The sequence below is a fragment of the Halichondria panicea genome, chromosome 3 (genome assembly GCF_963675165.1).
Source record: "Halichondria panicea chromosome 3, odHalPani1.1, whole genome shotgun sequence".
Lineage (NCBI taxonomy): Eukaryota > Metazoa > Porifera > Demospongiae > Suberitida > Halichondriidae > Halichondria > Halichondria panicea.
In genome coordinates, this window is record NC_087379.1 from 3,873,445 (window position 1) to 3,886,563 (window position 13,119).

Here is a 13,119-nt window from a genome sequence, read left to right on the forward strand (position 1 = left end):
ATTATACACTGAACTACAGATCCTGGAAGAATCAATTTTCTTCTTTCTTGAGGTCCTAGTAAGCCACATAATACAACAATAGATGCATGTAAATATATCTTTTCTTCTCAGTGACTTTATATAGATAAGCTAACTTTAATATTATAGAAACTAATAATTATAACACTCTAATACTTTTCAGCGAAAGCAAAAACATGGCGAGAGGCATTAGCACATGCAGCGCCAGCTTGAACACTAGTTTAATTATGAACGATCATTCGCTCTACGTGCAGAGTATAATTATAATAAAAATTATATTACATTTTAATTAGACTATTACTACATAGCTCCTGCTCCTCTGCATGCAAGTCATCGATCTATAATAATTTTGTCTTTTTAATTACAAAATTGATATAAAATTAATTAATGCAGAAGACGGTTGTAATAATAAGGTACTGGTGATGAATGAATGAATACAAAGTGTGAACACGAGGCTACGATTATAATTACATAGTTCATCTGAAATTATCAGTGTAGTATGGAGAGAACAAACGTTCAGGCTTACATATCTGCATTTGCTTGAATGTGTGAATTAGCAACAACGGGAAGCGTTTAGTAAAGTAGTCAACAAAATCATCTGGAATGTTCCCAAGAGCCTTCTTCAGATCTTCAGGGAGTTCGCGATAGTGATGTTTCTGTGGGGATGATTAAACTATTATTATATACATAATTTAATATGTAAAGAGCATTATAATTATAGTGATGGAATTGATTTTCACGGGAAATGTACTGAATTAATGAAAGCACCGCAGGTGCTGATGCCTTGGTGGATATGTCAAAGACACTCCATGGACAAGTTTTGCTACGCACTCTTATGAAAAGGCATTCCAAGTAAGCAAACTAGGCATTACATAACTCGAGAACGAAGCATTATTTTGCAAATCAACGAATTAAAACATGACTATATAGAAACTTTATTGCACAGACACAAAGTTTTGCTACGCACTCTTATGAAAAGGCATTCCAAGTGAGCAAACTAGGCATTACATAACTCGAGAACAAAGCATTATTTTGCATCAACAAATTAAATGACTATATAGAAACCATACTTGCACTTTATTGCACAGACACACACACAACTACGCTACAGTAGACTCTCGCAATTCTGGATCTCTGAAGTACGTGGCCACCTCGATAATTATACTGACCATTTGGTTGGCCACGGATTGCTAGCTAGATGTTTACTGCACAAAACTCACCCTGAAGTATGGCCACTCGTTATTCTGTACTGGCCAGTGCTGGCTGCCCCAAACTAGTTTGTAATTTTATACGACGCAAAAATTCAAATGTGACATATCGCCACCTAAGATCTATCAGTGTGCCTAGAATGCTAATCGCCTCAAAGAGATGCTAACACCTACCCTCAAGAAAACCATAGACCTACATTTGTAGCAAAGGAAAAATTAAAGCTCCTCAAGCCGGTTTGACCACTTTGCCTTTGAAGGAGCATGGCTTTTGCCTACACAAAGGTGCGTTTGTAGACGCTCTGGCCCTAAGGTATGGATGGAGTCCGTCAAACACTGCTACAAATTGTGTCTGCGGTGCAAATTTCACTGTAGAACATGCTCTCTCCTGCGCTCAAGGTGGATTTCCGTCGATAAGACATAATGAAATCCGAGATCTAACTGCCACCCTGATGACAGAAGTCTGCAGCATAGGAGCGCCTGGAGCAGTGTTTCAGAGAACATGAACTAGAGAAGAAAAGAGCCTATGAGCAAACAGTCAGGGAGGTGCAGCATGCATCCTTCACCCCTTTAGTGCTCTCTGCAGGTGGAGGGCTAGGCAGGGAAGCAACAGTTTTTTTACAAGAGACTGGCTTTCCTTCTAGCGAAGAAATAGCTAGGACCAACCATACCACCAAGTCATAAACTGGCTAAGATGTTCCTTATCGTACAGTCTACTAAGATCGGCCATACCATGTGTGCGAGGCTACCGGTCCTGTCCTCCCGGGGCCGTGCTATCAGGACTACCATTCCTACAGTGGACCTGGTGTCCGCCGAGGCACACCTGTGCCCCTAATTAACTGGACTAGCAAATCGATCTATTTATTAATTTTTTATTATTGGATGTACTCTTTTGTAATTTGCACCTTTACTAGATTAGTACCTTACATGCATACATGTCTTTGTTGCTTTAAAAAAATACGTTTAAGACGGTCGGATATGACGTTTTTGGGTGTGGTTTGCAGATAAAATTGGATACTTGAGCAGAATGATATATTCATTATCCTCGAGACAAGAACCGCAAAATTATATATAGTCATTAGATACCGTATAGCGGGTAATTTTCGGGGGACAAAATATTCGTGGTTCAGCAATATTGAGACATTTCGTGGGTAATATTTTCGTGGTTTGGAGCTTGTACTGCATGTAAAGGTAGGCAAGGTCGCTTCATTCGTGGGTAAAATATTCGTGGTCAGACCTCCAACCACGAAAACCACGAATATTTTGCCCCACGAAAATTACACGGTAATGAGGTAAGATCGTTTTTAAGCCGCAGCTATTTCCTGAAATACAGCCACCTCACAATTCCCGGCCAAGCTGCACTGTCCCAAGGGTGACCGGATTACCGAGAGTCTATACTGTACCTCGCTTGCGCATGCGCACATAGGCATAACTAAAGACCTGTACACTCTTGTTCCCACACGTGTACATCCACCATGGAGGTTGTATACTTAGTACTGTACTACCAACACCAAAAAGTATGGGGAAGTAACACTTAACTACTTGAATACTACTTCCTTACTTACTGTATACAACTTGTACTAAACACCAAAAACATTGTACATGCATGCATAATAATAACTATATACATACAAGTAGTTTATGATTGTGTGTACCTTGTTTCGCATGGCTCGTAGTAACTCTCTCACTGAGGTGCCATGGTAAGAACGAAATCTGCGAAGATCTACAGAAGAAGAATGTACACATGACTATATTAAATGTTAAGTGTACAAAGTTGCTACATAGGTGAGCTAAACCTTATTTTCGACTTAATATTGTTGCAACAGTGCTTTTACTAAAGTACGTCCCACATAATATTGTCAGGAGCTAGTGCATGAATATATATAGATCTCCTCCACATGGCCTCTGTATCATAGCAACTTAGGTTGCCATAAACTCCATTGCCTTGAGGGAACACTGATTTTAAGTTAGTAGGGTGGTGCTCGCTAGACACTGATTGGCAGTTAGAGCAGGACAGGTGGGTGGGGCTCACTAGACACTAGACACTAGACACAGGAAGGCATAAAAAGGGTGGGGCTTCAATTTGGCTTACATACGTCTTAGCAAAAACTTGTCATTCATCATTCCTCTAATTTTTGAAACTGTATATGTACATGTACAGTACATGTACAGTACATGTAGTTGTCCCAATTAGGTGAGGTACATGTAGCTAGATAACTGGTTGTCTACTACATTAGACTTCATGGCATCCTTTGCCTCGGAGGTTTACTGCCACACATTACGGTGTAGTGGACAATAACTATAACATTATTACCCGAGGCCGTGCATGCCGCAGCCAGCGGGTATAGTATAGTTCGTTGGCTTGTTTGTGTGTGACATGTGAGTCTACTCACCTGAATGCCACATACCACTGCGTTTACGGCATGGATAGCCTTCAAACAACAAGCTGTTAGTTTTAAATGAGGCAGATTTCGATGTTAAAACTCCGTTGTCGTAAAAAACGCAAAAGCTAAGAAGCTTGAATTTGCACATTGGCAGCTAGCTAGCTAGCTACACGCGGCCTTTATTCGAGGTACCCTATGGGTCATTCCAAGTGAGATCAACACACAAAATGCACGCCCCCCTCAAATTATCCCGAAACTCGGTACATTCATAGTATGCATAAAGTTATCGAACCACAAGAATTTTTGGGGTCACTTATTGCATGGCTTCTGAGATACAAGGTGCCAAAGTTGTGACTTTCGTGCAAAATTTTGTCTACCTTCTGTTACAAAGTGTGCCATATCTTTGGAACAGGTTGCTTTTAAGTCAATATAAATATATTACCTTAGAGCATTTTAATGCCCTCTAAGATGATAATTATGTGAAAATAATTATGGTAACTTGAGATGAAAGGTTATTGTCCGCTATATTGTGGTTTACTTTTGTAGTAATGGGGATCCTTCGATTTTGTTTTTACTTTGACAAAATGTTCGTTAGGTATTCTTCTTTAAGCAGTAAAATTTTTGTTCTGGGACTGCCATGGGTTTGAGAGATATGATAACTACAGTGGGCACTGTTAAAAGTAAGCCTCGATTAAAACCAGGGAGATGGATATTTTGAGAGTGCTTGTGTTTCCAATCCCTTTGTTTCTTCTATCTATATACATGTAGTATAACATTATACATGAATAGACGAGAAATAATACATGACAGGAAAAAATTTTATTATAAGCTACTAGCCTCCTTCACAAGGCCTCAAAAAGGAGGCCTGCTACTGACTGTTTGCGCATGCGCAAAATTATTGGATAATTTCCCCGTAATGTTTCCATTAAACTGACATTTTACCCGAAAAATATCCTGAATAACATATACACACAAAGAACACTACATACACAGAGCTATATAGCTAGCTAGCTAGAGACAGAGCTGTACGTTTGGTTACAGCATGCTATTTCTTCTGAGAGTCTACATGTAGACTTTCACCAAGGTTAGTGTCAGATGGGCGTGGCCTGTCCATATAGGCTATTGTCAGCCTTCCCTTCGTTCAGACGATTGCCATCCACACTGTTGCAGGCTGTGAGTTCTTTGTTAACATAGCAGGCTAAGGGTAGCTATTAGAATGCTATCACACGGGCTAGAAACCTTCTTCTCCACTTTCTTCAACCCACTTCCGTTCGTTGTGACGTCATGGTTTTACTGAGCATTATACGATGATATCCGGAGTCCCCAGTTTCTAGGGATTATGTGGCGCATGCGTAAACAGTCGATACCAGGCCCTCTCTTCGAGGAAGAGCGGCCTGGGATCGAGGCTAATAAGCTACATTCTCACCCTCTCTCAGCTCATCAGAGATGTGATTTCTCCAGTCACCTTTCACCACACACTGACCTCCCTGCTCAAGAGCCTGAACAATAGGTGAGTTTACAGGCTCCTTCTCAATTCTGTCACTAACATCTTGAAAGAATGCCAGTTGCTTATCTCTTTTCCAGAACAGACAGTGACTCAAAACTTCGGCTGATGTGGGTCTGCATGTACACGTAAAAGTAATAAATTAATAAGATCATTACGATAAGCTGAGGAGGATCGATATCACAATTAATATACAAATAATCGTTCAATAATATCACCTAATTATACATGTATATATACTACTTCGATCCAAAACTATGATCTGTACTATACATGTACAAATCCATCTAACATGTGCATTGTCCTGGCAATGGTATACTGATAATAGGCTGGAACGGCACTTAACCTATATTGACGTCAAAGCTATATCTTGAAAGCATGCAATTAGTTTTGCTAGTGAAGCCTTCAGTAGTACTAAATCTACTAGCGCTGATGCTGTCTATAAACAAAGCTTAAAAGTCATCCTTGGTTTTTGTATTTGTATGCTGGGTACAATGTAGCTCAGTCTACTAATATTATGTTTCTATGTTTCTATAGGATGGTCGCTATGTTTTTCCTTGCTTTCAAGCTTTTTATGTTTCTTAGCCAATATTGGCTTCTAAGGCGCTAACTTCCAACTTCAACGTTTCTGCTACGTTTCTGATGTTTCAATCTGATACCTTCAATGACAAACACAAATTTTTTATCTATTTATGGTAGCTTATAATAAACACAGAATCTAGTGTGGTGGCAAGCCATTCAGTAGGGACTATGTAATAATTATAGCCGCAACATTGTAACAGCACTGGCCATGCATACTGTGCACCCCATGAACGTACAACACATTAACTACCTGAACATGTAGTTGTGGCTGATCATGTCCTTGACCAGTTCTGATGCTGTATGCTTGTCTACAGATACAAAGAAATTGTTTAAATCCGTCGTGTTACAAGCTTCACTATAAAACTCACTGGATCCATTAAGGTCATTCAGTGAGTAGTCTCCAGACTCAATGTTGGCTTGTCTCCTCAAGGAGCTTCCAAATGGATGTTGACCAGCACTGAGCACATAGTAAATTACACAGCCCATGGAGAATATATCCACTGCATTGGTCTGAAAACAGAACTTTAAAACACACACCATTGTATCATTACACGAGGTGCGTGGGCCACGGGTATAGTAGTCCGTTGGTTTGTTTGTTTGTCTGTTTGTCATATCTGAGCCTGCTCACCTGGCTACCATAGCACTGCGTTTACAGCAGGGGATAGCCTCCACACACAATAAGTTAATAGTGGCAGATTTCAATGTTAAAACTTCGTTGTCGTACATTGTATAAAAGAGAACAAAAGATAAGAAGCCAGGAAGCTTGAACTTGCACGTTGGCTCTACACGCGACCTTTATTCAAGGTAGATCTACATAATTATTTGCAGCTGAAGTGATCCTTTACCGGTCTCTATTAATTGCTTCCCCTTTATAATTATGAGCACTCCTGGTTTTTATATTCATGTCAAAAACCGAGGGTTAGCACTTCAGTGCTCTAGGTTTGTTACCCGAGGCCGTGCCGCGGCCAGCAGGTATAGTAGCCCGTTGGTTGGTTTGTTTGTAACAGCTGAGGCTGCCATAGCACTGCGTTTACAGCATGGATAGCCTTCCATACAGTAAGTTTAGTTTAAATACATGTAGTGGCAGATTTCGATGTTAAAGCTTTGTTGTTGTATAAAAGCAAGCAAAAGCTAAGAAGCTTAGTAGAACTTGCTCTACACGTGACCTTTATTCGAGATAAGCTACACATTTGCAGCTGAAGTATTCTTTTATTCCATTAAATGTAGCTTATTTACTATTGTGTAACACTCCTCTGGTTTTATACTATTCATGTCAACAGCCAAGGGTTAGTACTTCAGTGCTCTAGTTTGTTTGTTTGTGACAAGTGAATCTACTCACCTGGGTGGCGCCATGGCGCTGCGTTTATAATCACGGATAGCCTTCACACTACAAGTTTTTAGTTTAAATAGTGGCAGACTTTCATGTTAAAGCTTCTCTGTCGAATAAAAGCGAGCAAAAGCTAAGAAGCTTGAACTTACACGTTGGTTACATGGCCTCTAGCTACAGGCGTCCTTTATTCAAGGTATGTATTTACAGCTGAAGTGATCCTGTACCAGGAAAAGGGTTTATAGAATTTCATTGCTCTTGTTACTTACTACTATGTACTAAGCCAGCTTCCATGCTTCATACATACAAACTGTATTCATGTAACTAGCCGAGGATTAGCACTTCAGGGCTCTAGTTGATCTAGTATCGAGAGCAAACAAATGTTTTACTAACCACTCGCTTGTTGCCTTCAAGAACCTCTGGTGCAATCCATCCCTCAGTTCCAGTGACTCCAGATTTGGCAGTAAAGGAGACCTTCCCCTGAGCCAATTTCCTGCAAAGTCCGAAATCTGATATCTTGGTTCTGATCTCTCCATTGACACCAGGAAAGGACAGCAGGACATTGCGTGGCTTAATATCACGGTGAACTATGATGGAGGAAACAACATGCAGGTATTGCCAGAGCATAGAAATATTCACAAGGTATCCTCTCGTATATAAACGGCAAGTATTAAGATTTGGCATGACTACTACGCACAGTAATGACGTTGCGTCCAACGGTAAACTTTAATTTGAGGGTTTTTAATCTGCTGATCTTCGATAAAATTCCATTACAGTATGTCTGAGTGCATTTATTATTATAATTATAGTGTATAGCAGGTTATTTTTGTATGGTGGAAATTTTCGTATATTTCGTATTGTAAAGCATCTTAAAACTACGAAACTATTCTACTGCAATATAGGTTTAAAGTCACTATCCAGAGCTGTACATATTACTTAAATGTGTAGTTCATACGAACATTTGCACCAACGAAAATATATATATACGGTATGCACACGCACCTATTCCTGAAGCATGAAGATATGTCAGTCCTTTTATTGCTTCATACAGCACTGTGGATGGACATATGCCGGAGTTGTCAAACTGCCAGTTGACAACGTACTAATTTAGTAGAAGGGTGATGCAATTATAAACCAAAATTTAATACCAGACTCTGCAAACCTCATGAAGTGTACTCTGACACAGCTCCAGAGCAATATAGCGAAATGAAACATCTTGCTCCTAGAATAGATGAATAAAAATCCCATAAAATTGTGTAGATAGTTAAATTAAAAACGCACCATGCAAAAGTATCGGACAACATTCGGGTGCTGATCAGACTGTCGGAGAAGGTCCACCTACATGCACATAAGAATACATCTAGCCATGTATAGACTGGCAGCATATAAATTAATATACCGTATAACTGGGAAATTTGGCGAATGAGCACTTTGAACGGACTTGGTGGTTTTTAATTGGGCGTCTCAAGCGTGGCTACTATAGCAAAGACGTTGTGGCCACCCAACAACTTTAATTTGACACTATCAAATTTGGTGATCTTCGGTAAATTAAACAAATTTTCCAGTCATACGGTGTACAAATCTACATGTACTTACAAGACTATGATAGCTACACCTACACGCAATAATTATGTGAACTAACTTCTCTGTCTGCTAGTTGAAAGCATTCCGGCAACATTCTCTTCACTGCGACAGGCCGTGTATCAAACTCTCCCCTATGAGATTAATTACTTAAGAACTGCTCAATGCTATTTTATTGTATCCTGGCTTTGCCGAATTGTAAAAAACAACAAAAAACAACAACAGCAAACTAACCTGAAAACAACAGTGCCCTCACTTCCATGCCCCAAAATTTCTTGACGTGAGTACGTAATTTTGCCAACAACAATGTTTCCTAAACACACAGAGCCACATTACAACATGTATACCACATACTGGCAGGCTTACCATCATCCGTCACTCTGCTAACCGTGGTATCAGAGCCTTGAAATGAGCTTGAGCTGTGCGATATATTTAGTGAGCGAGACTCGTTGGAGCCTTGAGACATGGAGCCACGAGACCCACTTGGGGACTGGGGTTGTACAAAAAGGGCCTGAACAAATAAACAATTTCTAGAAAGCCTTCAGCAAATCACATAAATTTGAGTCATAACATAACTTGCATAATAACATAATTATATACCTGTTTCTTATTTGTTATCCAAGTGATGAAAACAGCAATGCTAGTTGCAGCAAGGGTGGACAACAGAAATGTAGTCACAGGTATCATCAACCTGTCATAAGACTTGTCCACTGGAGAGGAAGTTGATGTGACTATGGTCAAAAGATACACACATACACTTTACTGTTTATATGCATGTAAGTGCTGTTTAGATGATAGGTGCTTAAAGCTTACCAGAGGGTTTTCTCGGTTCTCCGTCTGCAGCTAAGTGGTAGTCTGACTGGCGATTTATGGGAGACTTAACCAGTGCCAGAAACTCCAGCTCAATTTGCTTGGAGAGTGGGTAGAATTTCAGATCAGAGTCAATAGGTAGACAGTAATGCCCAGTGTCTATCACCTGCATGAAATGAAGACAAAATAGGCGTATTTCCTTTGCATTTTGCCAATACAGCAACCCATTCCCACCTGTGCATCAGACTGTGAGATTTCGCCAGCCACTCCGGTCTCTTTCTGATTAACAACGACTGCAGGCCCTTCAATCAGCGGGACATTCCTCGACTGGTCAGTAAGCTGAAACTACAGAAAATACATATCAGCCAAATCTACAAGTAAATATACAGTAAGAGCAAATAAGTCCTTGGTAAAAGGCAAAGCAAAATTGGGCTGAACTTAGTTTACAAACCACACCGTACAATTTAGTTTCAGGATTCCACATTCGTGGCCGGGATATACATGTATGTATTCTTCACATGAAGACTTAACACTGCTACAAATGGAAGTACTATAAACTATAAAATACATAATTATATGCAGTTGCTAGCCTATATACAGTACATGTAGGTGTGCATAGGTGGCGTACTTCAGCTTTCACTTCTTCCTCGTCCACAAGAGAATTCATAGCATAGAGCTGCTTGTCTTGGAAACCAATGAACAGTGATGACCTATAAGTGAATTTGAAAATCTACAGTGCGAATTTTCCAACATAATAACATTATACCATATAATTTGAACTAGAGTTCACACGTTGGGGTTAGTTAGCAGAGGACAATCATGAAAACAAGAAAATCATGAAAACAACGCTAGCCTGATATTGAGGATTACAACTCACTGAAGAACAGCATCTGTGGCCTTGATGCCAAATGTATCTGTCCTCAGTGCTAGTACTGACGATCCAGTTAGTCTGTTCATTGTGCAACGAGCAGTGGTTGTGATTGGAACCTTCCTAAGTGCCCCACCCTCCACTGCATAAACAGCTACCACGGGAGACTCAAATGCATTCTGCCATACTAACTTCCCTGCATGTTTATAAGCAAGTGTATAGTTACGTGTCGGAATGTGGAATCGTGAGGTGGGCCAAAAACTAACAAATAATATCTGTGGAAGTGTGATGTACAGTTTACTATACCTGTTAGTCTATCAAGTGATAACATCATACCATCTGAACTAGAGGAGAAATGAAGAAGATCTGCAAGATGAAGACCAGTAATTTAAAGGTCTGGATAAGAACAAGCAAATAATTAATATACTATAATTTGCACAATACCCTGCTAGCCACTACATGTACTATAGTGCAAATGTTGTGATATAAGTACATGTACATGCAGCTACTGTAACTTACCATTTGAAGAGTCTCCTTCGAAGGTGTTTGACACATAAGCCATGTATGTGGCATTCCACCTGACATGTTGAACACATATCAAAAAATTTTCAAACATTTATAACACCAACCTTTGAGTGTTAGTTTCTTTGTCAAAAACAGTCACTGTATAGGCTAAAAAGGAAAAATTATATAAACTATTAAATGAAGGACGGATCAGACTTTCTCACCAGTTCTGGCAATGTGGAGCACTGGACCAGGATACTCTGCTGTGGGGCAAGATAACACACCATCAGTTGTTAACGAATGTAGCTTGGTGCCCGTCAGAAGGTCTACAGCCAACCACACATCAGATTTTCGAGCTGAATAAATTGGAAAAACATGTACATACTAGAAGTTCATTTCATTCCCCACCCCCTTATCAATGTGAGGATAGACGTCAGCATTACAGCAACCTGTTCTCAAAGGATCACGGTCCTCAACTATTATTAATTTCTTTCGCGCAAGTATATATACGCAAGTCACCTGTGTAGAGCAGACCATCACTACTTTGTGATGGAGAGGCATGGACAAGCTCGGGAATGGTCAAAGGAAGTCGCTGTAACAAAAATAATTATGTCCACTATGCAAGAGAGTAACTTAAACTTTACCTCTAACTGATCTCCATTTCTTCCTAATGAGTACAGGCTCCCATCACTAGGGTTAGGTAACAGCTTCAAACTGGGAAAATACAAAATACAACGCTTGTCATGGACTCGATGGCCAGCTTACCTATACGAAGGATCAAGAGGTACATCAAGAACTGGATCTGTTGATAATGTAACCTCAAATTAAACACATGTACTTGAATGACTCTATACTAACGTACATGACGTACCTTCACTTAGTGTCCACAATTTGTTTCCACTAGCTTTGTCTACAGCAACAAGAGCGCCATTGAGTGTCGATATTAGGAGCAACTTCTGATCAGTGAGTACTATGTGATGCTAAAAGAAATATGAATAGCTATTATAAACTAGTACTATCTACACATTAATTTAATATAACAAGCACCCAAAAAGTTCTTACTTCTTTTTTTTCAGCTTCCACATGGCAAGACAACACCAGAAAAAAGACGATCGAGAGGGTAAAGCACCACATTATAATTTCAGTCAATTAGAAGACAATACATAGTCCACGAAACTTGTGATTTCTAAAAAAATGAACATTCTGCTTGTGTTCTTGACCTTTGCACTGTCAGTAAAATAATACCTCGAAAACCACAAACTACCTGCTATAAAGGTACAAGCGCATGCGCAGCAGGTGGTACATAGGTACGTGAGTGCACCGCCACTAAATATAATGGGCATGCATATCATGCATATTATGCATGCACAGAGCTCGAGTTGTATGTGGTGGTCGGGTAGACCGGGAAAGCCTGTTAGTGGCCATTGTATGTGTAGCATGGTAGTTGCGTTGATAAATGTGTGTGTAGGACGGAGGGTTGGCCCAGTGTAAGTGTATGTGTGGTGGTCATGTCATTGTGGGACCTGGAGAGCGGCTGTGGAGGAGAAGGGAACTGGGTCGAGGTTGGCCTGGTGAATTGTATGTGTGGTGGTCGTGTAGACCAGGAGAGCCTGTTAGTGGTTGTTGTGTAAGAGGAGGAGAAGGGAGCTGTTGGCTCAGTATCATTATATTATATGTGGTAGTCGTCTGGATGTTAGAGACGGCCCACTGCCAGAATATATGTGGTGGTCATAGGCCAGGATGACAGTCTGACAGACATGGTTATAACGAGTGTGTGGTGGTCTATTTTTGGTGCAGATTCAGCTCCGGCGGGAGCAATTTCATGGTTGATGGCTAACCATCCCAAGGTGGAAGCAGGAGTCTCTCTGCCAGGCCCGTCTGGTTTGTTGTCGGGGAGCTTGGTTGAGGAAACAAAGGTCCCGTCCATAGGGGAAAGTAGGAATAGCCTCCTACCCCTGCCAGACAAGCTCTGAAGAAAAATGTTGAAGGTAAACTTTGTAGACATGACGGAATTGTTGCAGGAGGTATGGATGTCGGGCGAGGAGGAACTTCCGATGTTTCGGAATGTACTTAATGATGCCCAAAAAGAGGGCCGGTCCGACGTCATGTTGTGGTTCCAGTGTTTCGCCAGCTACGTGGCCATACTCTCATCAAAGTTCCCCTCAGCGACACCAGAGTTGTTGTCGTACATGGCAATGATCATTAAGTGTGCCCGGGATTATGAGGGAATTGCCTGGGCACAATATGATAGGAACTTCAGGAAGGCCAGCGGAAGGCCTTGTGCTGGTCACGCGTTGATCAGACCATATACACAGTGTGTTTTAATAGCAGGTGCA

General features: G+C 40.6%; 1 protein-coding gene across 2 annotated transcripts; it reads right to left on the reverse strand.

Annotated features, from left to right (window-relative positions):
* Positions 1 to 353: 353 nt before the first annotated feature.
* LOC135333175 (serine/threonine-protein kinase/endoribonuclease IRE1-like) lies at positions 354 to 12,031 on the reverse strand. 2 transcript variants are annotated; one of them, XM_064528082.1, is made up of 26 exons: positions 11,846 to 12,031; positions 11,655 to 11,763; positions 11,549 to 11,585; positions 11,428 to 11,497; positions 11,303 to 11,375; positions 11,008 to 11,139; positions 10,909 to 10,951; positions 10,799 to 10,857; positions 10,586 to 10,645; positions 10,289 to 10,475; positions 10,040 to 10,121; positions 9,646 to 9,756; positions 9,415 to 9,577; positions 9,202 to 9,311; positions 8,968 to 9,112; positions 8,836 to 8,914; positions 8,663 to 8,735; positions 8,302 to 8,358; positions 8,183 to 8,242; positions 8,023 to 8,122; positions 7,414 to 7,607; positions 6,062 to 6,203; positions 5,944 to 6,001; positions 5,034 to 5,227; positions 2,879 to 2,946; positions 354 to 674 (listed from the first exon to the last, which is right to left on the reverse strand). In XM_064528082.1, the coding sequence occupies exons 1-26, from the start codon at positions 11,915 to 11,917 to the stop codon at positions 495 to 497; spliced, it is 2,658 nt and encodes an 885-aa protein (XP_064384152.1). In that variant the 5' UTR covers positions 11,918 to 12,031; the 3' UTR covers positions 354 to 494. The 2 variants fall into 2 exon arrangements, with proteins under 2 accessions (XP_064384152.1, XP_064384151.1); XM_064528081.1 differs by having other exon boundaries at positions 9,202 to 9,332.
* Positions 12,032 to 13,119: the final 1,088 nt, after the last annotated feature.